General features: G+C 42.7%; 1 protein-coding gene across 6 annotated transcripts in view; it reads right to left on the bottom strand.

The window, feature by feature from the left end:
• MBOAT2 (membrane bound O-acyltransferase domain containing 2) overlaps positions 1-7106 on the bottom strand; it is a 142916-nt gene extending 135810 nt beyond the window's left edge. For 5 of the 6 annotated variants that reach the window (XR_013403073.1, XM_015111660.3, XM_077960170.1 and 2 more), the window contains exon 1: positions 6462-6648. Coding sequence is in view for 1 of the 6 variants with exons in the window: in XM_015111660.3 (XP_014967146.1) it covers positions 6462-6536 (75 nt within the window). In the remaining 5 variants the exon portion in view is untranslated. Of the gene's footprint in view, positions 1-6461; positions 6649-6859 lie in introns of those variants that run through there. The other variant, XM_077960169.1, reaches the window with a different exon arrangement.
• Between the last annotated feature and the right edge of the window lie 6158 nt (positions 7107-13264).

The following is a 13264-nucleotide window of genomic DNA, read 5'->3' as shown; positions in this document are numbered from 1 at the left end:
GTTTTATTTTAAAGGAATCTTACCAAGTGCTATCATTGTAGAGTCCCACCTGTTAAACCAACTGGAGCCAAAAGCTGAGTGTGAGTTGTTTTATTTCCCTAGAAAGTTGGCCCTGATGGACCCAATAAACAGAGATGAGGGCTATTTGCACCTACAGAGGCAGAAACAACATAGGAAGCATTTTTAAAGCAGGGAGACAAAGAGCTCTTGAGCAGTGAGGAAGCAGAAAAACCACTTTTGACTCCAAATTCAAAACTAGATTTTAATCCTAGTTTAATCACTGTGTGGGCATATGACCCAACCCAAGCCTTGTATTTCCCTTCCTAAAAAGGAAGTCCTAAAGATTAAAAATGAAATACATATGAACAGATGTTAACTTCTCAAAATAAAAACAAATTCCAGAAATTTGATAATTTGTAAAGAGGAAGAAACTGTGCATCGAATATCTACTAGTGGCCTGCCATTTTACAAAGATTACGGTTTCAATCTTCACGATAACCTACAAGTAGGTACTACTACTTATTATTATCCTTATTCTACAGATAAGGAAATCAGGGCTTAAAGAAAAACATAGTGTTTTACCAAAGAGCACAAGGTTGGCAGAGTCTGGCTGCCAACCTAATCATGCCATTTCCACTACACCACTGCCCTACTACTTCCTCTTAATGAAGGACAATGAAATACAGGGAAACCTATATTAGCTGCAGTTGTTGTCAGGGCTTGTGGTATTTTGCTTAGCTGCTCTGAATTAAACAGAGGGGCAGTTTCAACTCTCTTTACTATTGAAAACATCTTCAAAATTTAGTAGTTCACTTTCCTCCTCTAAATTTTTATTTATTTTCTCTCCAACTTGGTCCAAAAAGAATTTGGGCAGCTTCATCAGTTAATAAGACAAACAGAGAATCATGGAATTTTAAAACTAAGACCAACACACACAGAGGAGAAAACTCATTCATGTATAGTAACATATCTAAAACTGTTAACTGTGACAGGGGCTAAAATACAGATTCGAGATTCTCAGTCCCATATGGCTTCCTGATGAAAAGGAATCGTCCACAGCAGACTGTCGGGATTTTCATGCTCTCGTGATGAAGACTAATGCTCATTATGAGTGTAAAAGTAGACAGGAGAGAGATATGAGTTAAATATTTATGTTCTAAACCTAGAGCATTCAAATGGCAAGTTGAAAATAAATCTTTGATCTGCTTGTTTTGTTGCCATTCATTCACCTTCTCTTCCTAAAAGTCACACTCTTAAGAAGGCTCAATACTGAGAACTTCACCTGTTTCTTCACCTATGAAATGGAATTCATCATAGTATAGACCTGCAGAAAGATTAAAGAAGTGAATGTTTTAAACTACTCTTTTCCCTAACATCAACTTCACTGGTTACAGTGCGGCGGGGGGAATATACAGAAAAGATCAGTCAATGAACTGTCCAAAAAGGAAACAAAGATCTCGTAAGCCCACAATGCTTTCTCTCCCTTACACGCATCATTATTTTCCCTGTGTCAACCACAACCCCTAGCCCTTCAGTGTTGACTTCAGGCACCTTCAGTTGCTCTCCACCTTTCCCTCCAAAAATATGATCTAAAATAATGATCTACCAAAAATACTTGCCGTATATTACTAAGACTATAAACTAAAATTGACCTTTTTTATTCAAATAGTAAATACCATACATGCATGCACACACACCCGTGAAGCTAAATACTTCAGGCCTTGAACTTTATCTGACTTCACAAGGTGCTGTGAGGATTTGATTAAATAATATAATCTGTATGAAACAGCTTTGAAAACTGTATTAAGTGTTAGACATTATAATTATTATCTGACTTTGCAGGATTAGTAACATATAACCGTTCCTCCTTCCCCTTCCCCCTCCAAACCTTTCAAAAGATCCTGAGTCTCCATCTTGCCCCTCTCCCTGCCCAGAATTCAGCACATTATCTCTAAAACAATGACCCCTGTCCCTAAACACGGCTGCTCAATGACTTTATACAGGCCAGTTTCATCCCTAACTGGCCTTCTGCCAAGTATGCCATCCTGGATATCACATCACTAGAGAAATTTACTCTAGTTTCATAGCAGTAATTACAGCATCATGAGAAATAAGGACAGAAAATGGTTAAAAAGGCAAGAAAGAGGTGGGAGGGAGGGAGGAAGAGGGAAAAGGCTAGATAGCAACCTCAGTCTGGTAACCGGGAGTTAGGCAAATCAAATGTAATAGAGTATAGGGTATGTTAAGATTGAAAAATAAAAACTCTAAAAAATAGGTTGATCTGGGACATTTAATTATTTTCTTGTTTCATTTTGGTACTCGCTTTCGAGTCTTAAAAATCCAGCACATCAGCAACTATTAATAATAAAGAACACAGATACCTTCAGTGATTCCTGATGTCGTCTAAATAGCACATTTGGGCCTTTTCTTGGCACAGCTCTTTCTCAGTACAATTCCCTCTTCAAAACCCACTCTCCATACATTCCTTTAATCATAACCACCTACCAAACATTACCCTAGAAATAAAGTCATCTGGAAAACAAGGCCTAGAAAGGCAAACATCAGATGCTGGATACTTCCTCTCTTAAAGCATCAGGTAACCTCACTTAATAGATTCTATATTGTTATTAAAATTTAAGGCCTACTGAACAAATACTATGGCTACCTAAATTCCAATACCTCTGGAATTCTCAGTAAAGATGAAACAGCACAGGAGTCTACGGCAAAGTAGTCTTTTGCTTCTTTTCCTTCCCTGGCCTCAGCCTAACCACAAAACACTTCCTCCTTTCTGCTACCTTGCCCTGCAAGGTGCATTCTTACATTCCATGCAGACCCATAATTTCTATCATCTCATAAATTCCACACTTACCTAGTAAAAAGTCAATTGTTTTTCTTACACTAAAATCCTTTTCTTCCTCAGACATCAAACAACTGCTTTTATAATTTCCTAATTTTTCAAAACACTGTTAATTAGCACATACCAAATTAACATACTAACAAGTTATATTTTTACACTCTTCATTTCCTGATTTGTCTTTTTCCTATTGAATCACACTATCCGATTATAACAAATTCATAAGCCTTCTCTCAACTTGGAATAAATTATTTACATTATAAAAATTTTCTATTTTGCTCAATTTAAAAATAATAGATAAATGACTTCAGTCATCCAATTTTACAAAATTGAGATTTAGTTATTCCAACGGCTTCATCAACAAGAAAGTCAACTCTTAAGTGCTTCAAAGAAACAATTTATTATCACTACAAAAAGTTAATCCAGTATTTTAAAGCCTTGCTCAAAGAGAAAACAACTCAAAGTACAGTCACGTGTCACTAAATGATGGTGCTATATTCTGAAAAATCATTAGGCAATTTTGTTGCTGTGTGGATACCATAGTGTACTTACGCAAACCTAGATGGCATAGCCTGCTACACACCTAGACCAGATGGTACAGCTATTGCTCCTGGGCTACAAACCTATACAGCAGCATACTGTACTGAATACCATAGTAAGTAACACAATAGTAGGTATGTATGTATCTAAACATAGAAAAGGTAGAGTAAAAATACAGCATAAAAGATTTAAAATGGTACAGCTGCATGGGGCACTCACCATGAAGGACTAGAAATCACTCTGGGTGAGTGAGTAGTGTGTGAATGCGAAGGTCCAGGACTTTACCGTACACCACTGTAGACTTCATAAATACTCTACATTTAGGCTACACTGAAGTTATAAAATACATTTTCCTTTCTTCAATAATAAATTAACCTTGGCTTACAGTAACTTTTTTACTTTATTAACTTTTTAATTCTTTTATAATAGCATAAAACACACTGCACAGTTGCACAAAAATATTCTTTTTGTATATTGTTATTCTATCAGCTTTTTTCTAATTTTTTTTAAATTTAAAAAACAATTAAAAGCTAAGACACAAACACACACACTAGCCTAGGCCCACACAGGGTCAGGATCATTAACATCACTGTCTTCCACCTCCACAGCCTGTCCCACTGGAAGGTCTTCAGGGGCAATAACACACATGGAGCTGCCATGTCCTATAATAACAATGCCTTCTGGAATATTTCCTGAAGGCCCTGCCTCGGGCTGTTCCACAGTTAACTTTTTTTTTTTTTTTTAATAAATAGGAGTATACTCTAAAACAACAATAAAAAGTATAGTAAATACATAAAGCAGTGATGCACTTAGCATTATCAAATATTATGTACTGTACCTAACTGTGTAGTTTTATACACAATGTGCTAGATTTCTATAGGACTGGCAGCACAGTAGGTTTGTTTACACTGGCATCATCCCAAACACCTAAGTAATGCGTGGTGCTATGACATGACAATGACTACAGCTTTACTAGGCAACAGGAATTGTTCGGCTCCATCATAATCTTATAGGACCACCATCAGACATACGGTCTGATGACCAAAATGTCACTATGCAGTGCACGACTGTGCTACACAAAGTCAGGGTTACACATGGCTGTACAAATTTAGAGTAGTCCCACGATACCAACTTAAGACCTTTAGCTAATAAAGAAGGATGCCAAAACTTTTAAGTCCTGTCACTTTCCCTTGATTCTCCTGCTTATTTCAGTACTGAAAAGAACTTTCTCTGGATGCTTAAATGAGTTCATTAATATAAAATCACTCTAAAAAGTTATAAGCATTATATAAATGAATAGGTATTATTAGCATATTTAAGAAAATATTTCAGCATAGCAGGGACAGGCAGGGCTACAGCAGACATGGAGTGAAAGGGAAAGAAAGGGGGGAGAGAAAAAGAGAACGTGAATATGTGCCCATCTCTCTGAAAGAAATGTAAGTGTATAAACCTATCTCCCTTGCTCCTCATCAGCAAGGAACTTTTCAACAGACACCCACCCTGCATTTGCTGATACACTGGAAGCAGCCTATTTCAGGCAGGAGTGTGATACGCTAAAAGGTCATACACTGCACACCAGTGCGGAAACGTCAGCAAGAATCCTCCGCAGGGCCGAGAGGATGAAAAACCCTAAATTCTGGTCAATTTACTAATAAAGAGAGAAGAATATTTTCTTCAAATACACGATCAATTTCACTACCATACTTCATTAGCAAGACACACATTAGAACTGTTGTTCAAGACAGGTGGGGGATAGGTACTTTACTATTAATCAGAAGTTATGGCTGCGATGTGGAATTTCAACAGAAGCCACAATTGTTTAACACTCCTTCGACATACTTAAGGCGACTTTATTTAAAACAGTAAAGCACAAAGCAGCTAGTATCCTAATGTCAGGTTTCCAGCTTGCTGCTATGGAAAGCCGTCTGGACAAGAAGGAGTCCCATATCGAAATGAAATCCCTGAAGACTAAATGACAGCAGCACCTTCAAGTTCAAGACAGTGAACCTGTATCCCGTGTGAAGTGCAAACACTTCCAGGTTAAGTACACTTGAAATAATTGTAAGCAAAATTTCCAAAGTTAACTACCTTTAGACTGGGGCTAGAGCAATCACCTAACTATACCCCCGCCCGCCCCCCAGCCCCATTAACAACTTCCCTAAATCTCACTCTCACAACAAAATACTTCCAAACTTTCTTTTCTCAGTGAAAATGGCGCTGCTTTTCCCATCACAATGCTGTTTATTTCTCAGTAATCCTTAGGCCCTTTAAACCATCAAACTCGATTGGCCTCATTTAAATGCCACCCTTCCCTAGACACTGTCAAGAGCTTTTTTGAGGGTTGAGCAAGGAGGTAAGGTGGTTGTATCAATCTACAGGGTTGCCACTTTCTCAGCTAGAATCCTGGGATTAACTCCCTCTGACTTTTCTTCATAACCTGTCTGCCTTCCCCCAAACTGTTGCCTCTGTCTCTCTTAAGCCACAATCCAACGCAAACTGTCCCCAAAGTGCAGTAGCGCTTAAGCCTCTCCGGGCCCCTCGCACCCATCGACGCCGTCTATAAGGCACCCAGCACACCCAGACCCATGCATCAGCCTCTCCAGGGGTCGCTCAGAGGCGCGCGCGGGGCAGGCAGCACCACGCCGGGCTCACCAAAGCCCAGCCTTCCGCACCCTTTCTACACCCCGGTCCATGCACACCGGGGGCTGCTCCGGGACCCGACCACCGAATCCGAGCGCCGCTGCCGCGGAGGGCAGGGACGGCATGCACACCCGCATGCCCATACGACCACCTTCCCCGGGGGCTGTCTCTGGCAACAATGCCCAGCCCACCCCCGCCAGGCCCGGGGCTGGAGGGCTGGGGGGCCGGGGGCGCACTGACGAGGGAGGGGGCTCTGGGACAATAACCGGCTTGTTGCCCCCTCCCTTCCAGGGAGCGGCGGGCAGGGGGGCAACGGGCGCCCGGCCCCAGCCCCCACCCTCCTCCCGGGCCCCCGGTCGGGTGGCACCACGGCAGGGAGGAGGGGCGGCGAGGGCGCGACGCCCGGCGCCAGGGCGCCTCGGGGTACCTGGTCGATGGGCAGCTGCACGGCGTTGCTCAGGGGCTGCAGCAGGGTGGAGCCCGTGGTGCTGGTGGTGGCCATGGCCGGGCCTCGGCGCTCCGGCCGCCCGCGCCGCTCGCCCGCTCGCGCTGTGCCGGGCGACGACTAGGATGGGGATGCAGCGGCGCGCCCGCCCCTGGGCCGCCCGCGGTCTGAGCGCTGAGCGGGGAGGGCCCGGGAGGGGCCGGGGGCGGCGCCCGGCTCGCACCTCCCCCTCCGCCGCCACCGCCTCCCGCGCCTGTCGCCCCCGACCGCCCTGCACAGGCGCGGCCCCTCCTGCCGTAGCCCCAGTCGTCCCCGCCCCGGCGCCCCCGCCGCATCCCCCGCCCCCGACTTCCAGCAGCTTCCAGCGGCCCCCTCCCCACCTCGCGCGCTCTCGCTCCAGACAGCTGCGCGACCCAATCGCGGCGCGGCGCCCTGACGCCCGCAGCCAATCAGAGAGCGCCGGCCGCGCCACGCCCCTCCTCTGTGCCGAGGACCCGGGCGAGGGCGCTGAGGCGCGGCCGGGGCTGCCGACGGAGGGCGGCTGGCGAGCGTCGTGGGGCGCGCTCCTCGGGTGGGAGCATGTAAGAGCGTCTTTGCCCTCACTTCTCGGTTTCTCCTCCATGGAATGTCGCGGCCCCCCACCCCTCTCTAGGAGAGACGGCAGACAACAAAGGGGCCCGGGGTGGCGGCCAAAGGGGCGATGTGAGGGACGCCGCCGAGTCGGCGCCGGGGGAAGTTGGGGACCAAGGTGGGGGCTGGGAGGACGACAAACCAGAACAGCGACCTGGCTGAGAAGCCCCTTTGTCTGTGAGACTGCCGGGTGAAAGCCCAAAGCTGAGAGCGGCCCCGGGGTCTGACGCTTTCGTCACCCTCCAGCCGCACCCGGGCCTTTGGGTGGTGAGAGCCGGGCCTGGATTCGACGCCCCCGGGCGCAGGGAGACCGGCTCCGCTTTGCTGTGTGAAAGTTTAGTTCTTTGGTAGCCAGCCGCCCTCGTTGAAGGCCTCATCTTCTTCCCGAGAAAGACAGTTTCTAAGCATCCCTTCACCCCCTGAGCGCAGTCACCCCCAGACTGTTGAAGTCCGCCAGGTTTACATGCCCTGGCGGGTCTCGTGTATATAGGATCCATTTGCCCCAAACTTCGTAAAAGTAAGCCATTTGAGCTCCTTTAAAATGCAAACGTCAACTTCTGTTCAGAAGACTTTAAAAGAGGAGGAATGCCACAGCAGTTATGAGGACAAATCAAGACTCAAGGATTTGGCAGTTTAACTTTGGTAGAAATAACTAATGTTTAATGAGAGTTTAACCACAGCTTTAATACTTTTGGTAGAATAGCTCATTTAATCCTCACAATAACCGTGTGAAATAGATACTATTATACGCCCTCCTTAAAGGAAATTGTGTCACAGAAAAGTTACGTAACTTGCCCAGGGGCACACAGCTGATCAGTAGATTGGAATCCAAGTAAAAATACATTTAGAGCTGACTTACCACTTCATGTCTCTCACACTTAACACCCATTCCCGAAACTCCCGTCAGCTATCAGTTATACCATTGGCTTGATGACTAGCTTAGAGTCTCGAATAAGAAGACAGCACAGATAAAAATACACCTGCTTTAGTAATCAGTCTGTGGGCTTACATTTGCCTCTCTGAAAAAGAGGCAGTGGAACTCATCAGTGCAATCCCTTCTTGCTTAGAATTCTTTCACTGGTTGACTCAATCCTAGTTTGGTGGATTCTCAGCTGAAACGGAATAGAAGATAAAAGGAAGAGTAAAAAAACCGGGACCTTCATTCCCCGGGGGAGTGTTCCAGTGGGATTTGTAATCAATTAGCTGCTTCTTACAGTATATTAATCCAAAAATCCAGACCTCTCTACTAACATTATATTGGAAAGAAACTATTTTTTTTTCCTTTTCTTCACTTTAGAGAAGTAGAGGAAGCGCACAGGTGGCTGAGCATACAAACTGAAGAAAAAATTGAAATGCCATTTTAAAAACTTGAAAGGTGGGTGTTGGGAACATATTGCAACCTAAAGTAAGCAGCATGGAGATACAATCTCGGAGCTAGAACAAATAATGTCTGCAGAAAGGAGTTTCCTTAAGCTAAATTTTTATTTTAGTCAGACATGACAGAACATAGTCTGTATTTGGAGTAACTACACAAAATTATTTAATATCTAGAATGGTAGGGTGCAGTGGCTCATGCCTGTAATCCCAGCACTTTGGGAGGCTGAGGCAGGGGGATCACCTGAGCCCAGGAGCTCCAGACCAGCCTGGCAACATGGTGAAACCCCACTTCTACAAAAACTACAAAAATTAGATGGGTGTGGTGGCACATACCTATAGGCCCAGCTACTCAGAAAGCTGAGGTGGGAGGATGGCCTGAGCCCAGGGAGGTTGAGGCTGCAGTGATCTGTGATCGCACCACTGCACCCCAGCCTGGGTGACAGAGTGAGACCCTGTCTCAAAAAAATAAATAAGTCAGGCATGGTGGCTCACGCCTGTAATCCCAGCACTGTGGGAGGTCAAGGCCAGTGGATCACTTGAGATCAGGAGTTCGAGACCAGCCAACATGGTGAAACCCCGTCTCTACTAAAAATACAAAAAAATTAGACAGGCATGGTGGCAGGCATCTGTAGTCCCAGCTACTCAGGAGGCTGAGGCAGGAGAATTGCTTGAACCCAGAAGGAGGAGGTTGCAGTGAGCCATGATCACACCACTGCACTCCAGACTGGGCGAAAGAGCGAGACTCTGTCTCAAAAAAATATGAATAAATAAATAAATTACATATATATATATATATAGAGAGAGAGAGAGAGAGAATAGGGAGTATTTTAGCCATCTGGGAAAATTTTGCTGTGTCAGAGTTACAAAACTATAGGTAAAATATAGTATAGTAGTAATAGTAGCTTAGATTTTGGAATCAGACGGACCTAGTCTCTTCCATTTATTAGCAGCAAGATCTTGGGCAAGTTATTTAACCTTTTCTAAGTCTCCATTTCCTCATGTAAAAATGAGCATAATAACAGCACCAACTCCAAGTTTATGAGGTTATAAAGGTGTGCTTATATGAAGAGCTCAGAACATTGCTTGGTGCATGATAAAACTTAAGAAAGATTATATTAGAGTTCTCCAGAGAAACAAAAACAATAGGAGATAGATATGGTTTTGTTTCTCTAGAGAACTCTAGATATAATAGATAGATAGATATGTAATAGATAGATATAGATAAATAGATGATAGAGACAGAGAGAGAGAGAGAGAGAGAGAGAGAAGTTTATTACAAGAGATTGGGTTGAGATTATGAAGGCTGAGAAGTCCCACGATCTGCCATCTGTAAACTAAAGGCCCAGGAAAGCCAGTAGTGTAGGTCCAGTCCAAGCCCAAAGGCCTGAGAACCACAGGAGCCAACAGTGTAATTCAGTTTATGCCCGAAAGCCTGAGAACCAGGAGCAGTGATATCCGAGGGCAGGAGATGATGGATGTCCCAATTCAAACAGAATGAATTCACCCTTCCTCCACCTTTTTGTTCTATTTGGGCCCTCAACAGATGTAATGATGCCAGGGTACGTGGGTGAGAGAATCTTCTTTACTTAGTCTACCAGTTCTAATGCTGATCTCTCCTGGAAACATGCTCAAATACATATTGAGAAATAATGTTTCAACAGCTCTATCTGGGCACCTTTTAGCCTAGTCAAGTTGACACATAATATTAATCCAAGAAATTTAGTATAATTCTGAAAATGGAAACCATTTGTTTCATATTAAAAATACTATCTCTTCATGTTTTTAATGAAGAATTGAAGCTGGCATTTTAAGCTGATAACTCAGTGATGGTTGCATAAACTGTATGCAGGCCATACAATTAGCCTGACCAGTATCTGCTAATTATACCAGAAGCTCTGCAGTGGAGACAAAAGAGAAAGAATTAAACTAATTGTATATAATGCCTCACCGCCCTACCTTGGATAACATCCATCCTATAAAGAGCAATTCTTGTGTTAAAACATTTATTAACCGCTTACTATGTTCAAGGAACTATGTGAGGTGATGTAAAGGATAAATGATGCCTATAATCAAAAGAAGAAACAGTCATATTCACAAATTCATATGTTACAAGAAAAGTACCAAGGAAGGTTCTTTTTTTAATGTTAAAATCAAAGGAACATGTCTATAAGAAAGAAGTTTAGCTTGAAGTTGAAAGACCTGAATTTTAACCCTAACTTTTCCATCAGATAGCTGTGAACTTTAGAAATTGGCTCAACTTCTGTGTGCCTTAAGTTTCCCATTGTTACATGTGAATAATGGTAACTGTTCATCCTACCTCAGGAGTGTTGTGGCTATGAGCATGAACTTAATCATAGACTCAATTATTTTTAAAGTTACTAGTACTATGAGTCTGAGGAATAATAACCAGTAGTAAGGGATTTCAGTATAGCAGCCACGTTGTTAACAAGAGTTACTTAGACAAAGGCGCAGGAGCACCAGGCAGTGTCCACGTGTGGTAAGATGGCAGTGCGGCAGTGTGCTTGTCCTGGGTTCATTGTCCTTGCCTCCCAAAATCGCTGTGATCATTAAAGATTGCTAAAATGACATTTTTCCTTCCCAACTTATTTTTAGCTTTGAAGAAACCACTGAGAAGAAATGAAGAATCTGCCAAGCGGCTCTTGTTTTGTAAAAAATAGTATGTGCCATGGAATTTGAGCTCTCAGGCAATTATTTTGCCTATTCTATGCTCCTTTACCCTGGAATAATTTTGATAGATGAAGAACATTGAACCATACACATAATAACACCCAAGTTAACCAGAGGGGCATCTTTAAGCACTTACAAGCTAACCCTAGCCTGAGACTGGAAAATGGAACTAGAATGTCACCCTTTTAAGATCTAACTAGGCTAAACAAGAGGTAGCAAACACAGTAGGAGAAGTCCTGGCTCCACTGTGTTCTGGCTTCACCACTGACGTGGACTGTACCAGCAAACAAATCACTTATCTTCAATTTCATTGAGAATGTTAAGAGATTTTTAAAATAAATGATTTCAATGGTCCCCTGTTCCTCTAAAATTATATGATTCCCAAGAATTTTTGGTACTTTCTCTGTGAGACCACAGTCTAGGTTTAAATTAGGCTAAAAGATGCAAATGAAACTAATGATTACTCATCAGTTTGGGAATAGCATTGCTTTCTAATTACTTCACAGGTTCCAGAACTACCTCGAATTTATTACGTCTCTAATCAATCATTCTTCTTAAAAATGCCTATTATTTCTCAGTGGCCTGCAAAGATTTCTGTTTTAAATCTGTGCATCTTGGGGAAGCATTCTATTTTCCTCATAGCTTTATTTGGCGTTTTTATCTTTATGTGAATGAGTCAAATCTCAATACAAAGAACACCCCTTTCATGCTTATTTATTACAACATGAGCATGCAACCTGCAACCCCTGATCCCTACGTACAGAAAAATAAAGTTCAATCTCTTTCATGTCTGCATAATAGTTTTCGTGTCCAAATTACGAAACATCTTAAATATAAATTGCTGTAGCCTCCCCAGGTTTCATCATAAGCACTGCCACTACTAGCAGCATTTATTGCATCTGCTTGGGGCGCTGCACTGGGGAAGAAGGTCTCATTTTCCCAGTTCACCTAATATTCCAGGTTCTTTCTGTTTATCTATAATTGTAAGAAGAGTTGCCTTTCTGATACATGTTGACATATCACTGTTCTTCTCAACAGTGTAGTCTGGCTACTAGGGGAGGAGTTACACCCACCCTCTTCTGCTGCCAGCTCTGTGACAAAGAGAAAGCTGTAAGTTATTCTCCAGCCTGCTGAAGAGTTTTGCATAGTCCCCAGAAGCCTATCACTTTGAGCAGAATTCCCCCTTTGTAAGTAAATGTGTCAAACTGCATGTTTTGTTGTGTGTTATTTTATGTCTAAACCCTTTCTCCCTTATTGTCATTTTATAGATGCTGGGTTTTGGTCCACAGGTTACAATACCAGTGTCCTAACTAATGTCAGGGTTCCAGCCAGTGAAAAATTAGAAATGAGAGTCATCTCTTTCCATAATGTCTGGGGTTACCACATCTAACCTTGTTCTCTTGCCAAAGAACTTGCTCTCCAGGATGGGTGACTCTGGATAAACATGAGGTACCTGCTAAGGAATGACCTTATAATCAGATAATAGTCTAGTTTCGATCTCATCAAATTATATCTTAATTTATTTTCCATTTGAAATCAGATAGTTATTCCCTCTTATTTAGATTTTTTTGTGTGTACATTTTGATGTAGGCCTAAAATACTGTATGTCACAAGACAGTTGTTATTAAAATCACAAAACATTAAGTTTAAAGGAAAACCTATCATGAAAGAGATACTGTTCCCAAGGAAGCTTAAACCAATTTATTATTAAATTTACAAATAATGGGTTACCACTTCCAAAGTGAAGATGTAGGTCAGGTGGAAATAAACACGAAAGGAGGGTCCTTTATTAGATACTTCATCTGAAATGTTGTCCTTAGCTTTGTTGAGGCACTGGGTGGTGAGGGTTATGTTAATATAAAACAACAGATAAAGAAGAGCACTGGAATGAGACTGCCTTAAGTTTGAGGCCTACTTATTTGATTTGGGGAAAGTTACTTAACCTCCTCGGGCCTCAATCTTGTCATCTATAAAATGGAAGTAATAATGATTTGTTGTGGTGTTCAAATAACTTAATACACTTAATGCTTGTCATATTGTAAGTGCTCAATAAATATTAGCCATCATCACCTTCATCAGCAGCACCAGCA

Source organism: Macaca mulatta, chromosome 13 (assembly GCF_049350105.2).
Source record: "Macaca mulatta isolate MMU2019108-1 chromosome 13, T2T-MMU8v2.0, whole genome shotgun sequence".
Lineage (NCBI taxonomy): Eukaryota > Metazoa > Chordata > Mammalia > Primates > Cercopithecidae > Macaca > Macaca mulatta.
This window is presented reverse-complemented; position numbering and strand designations above follow the sequence as displayed.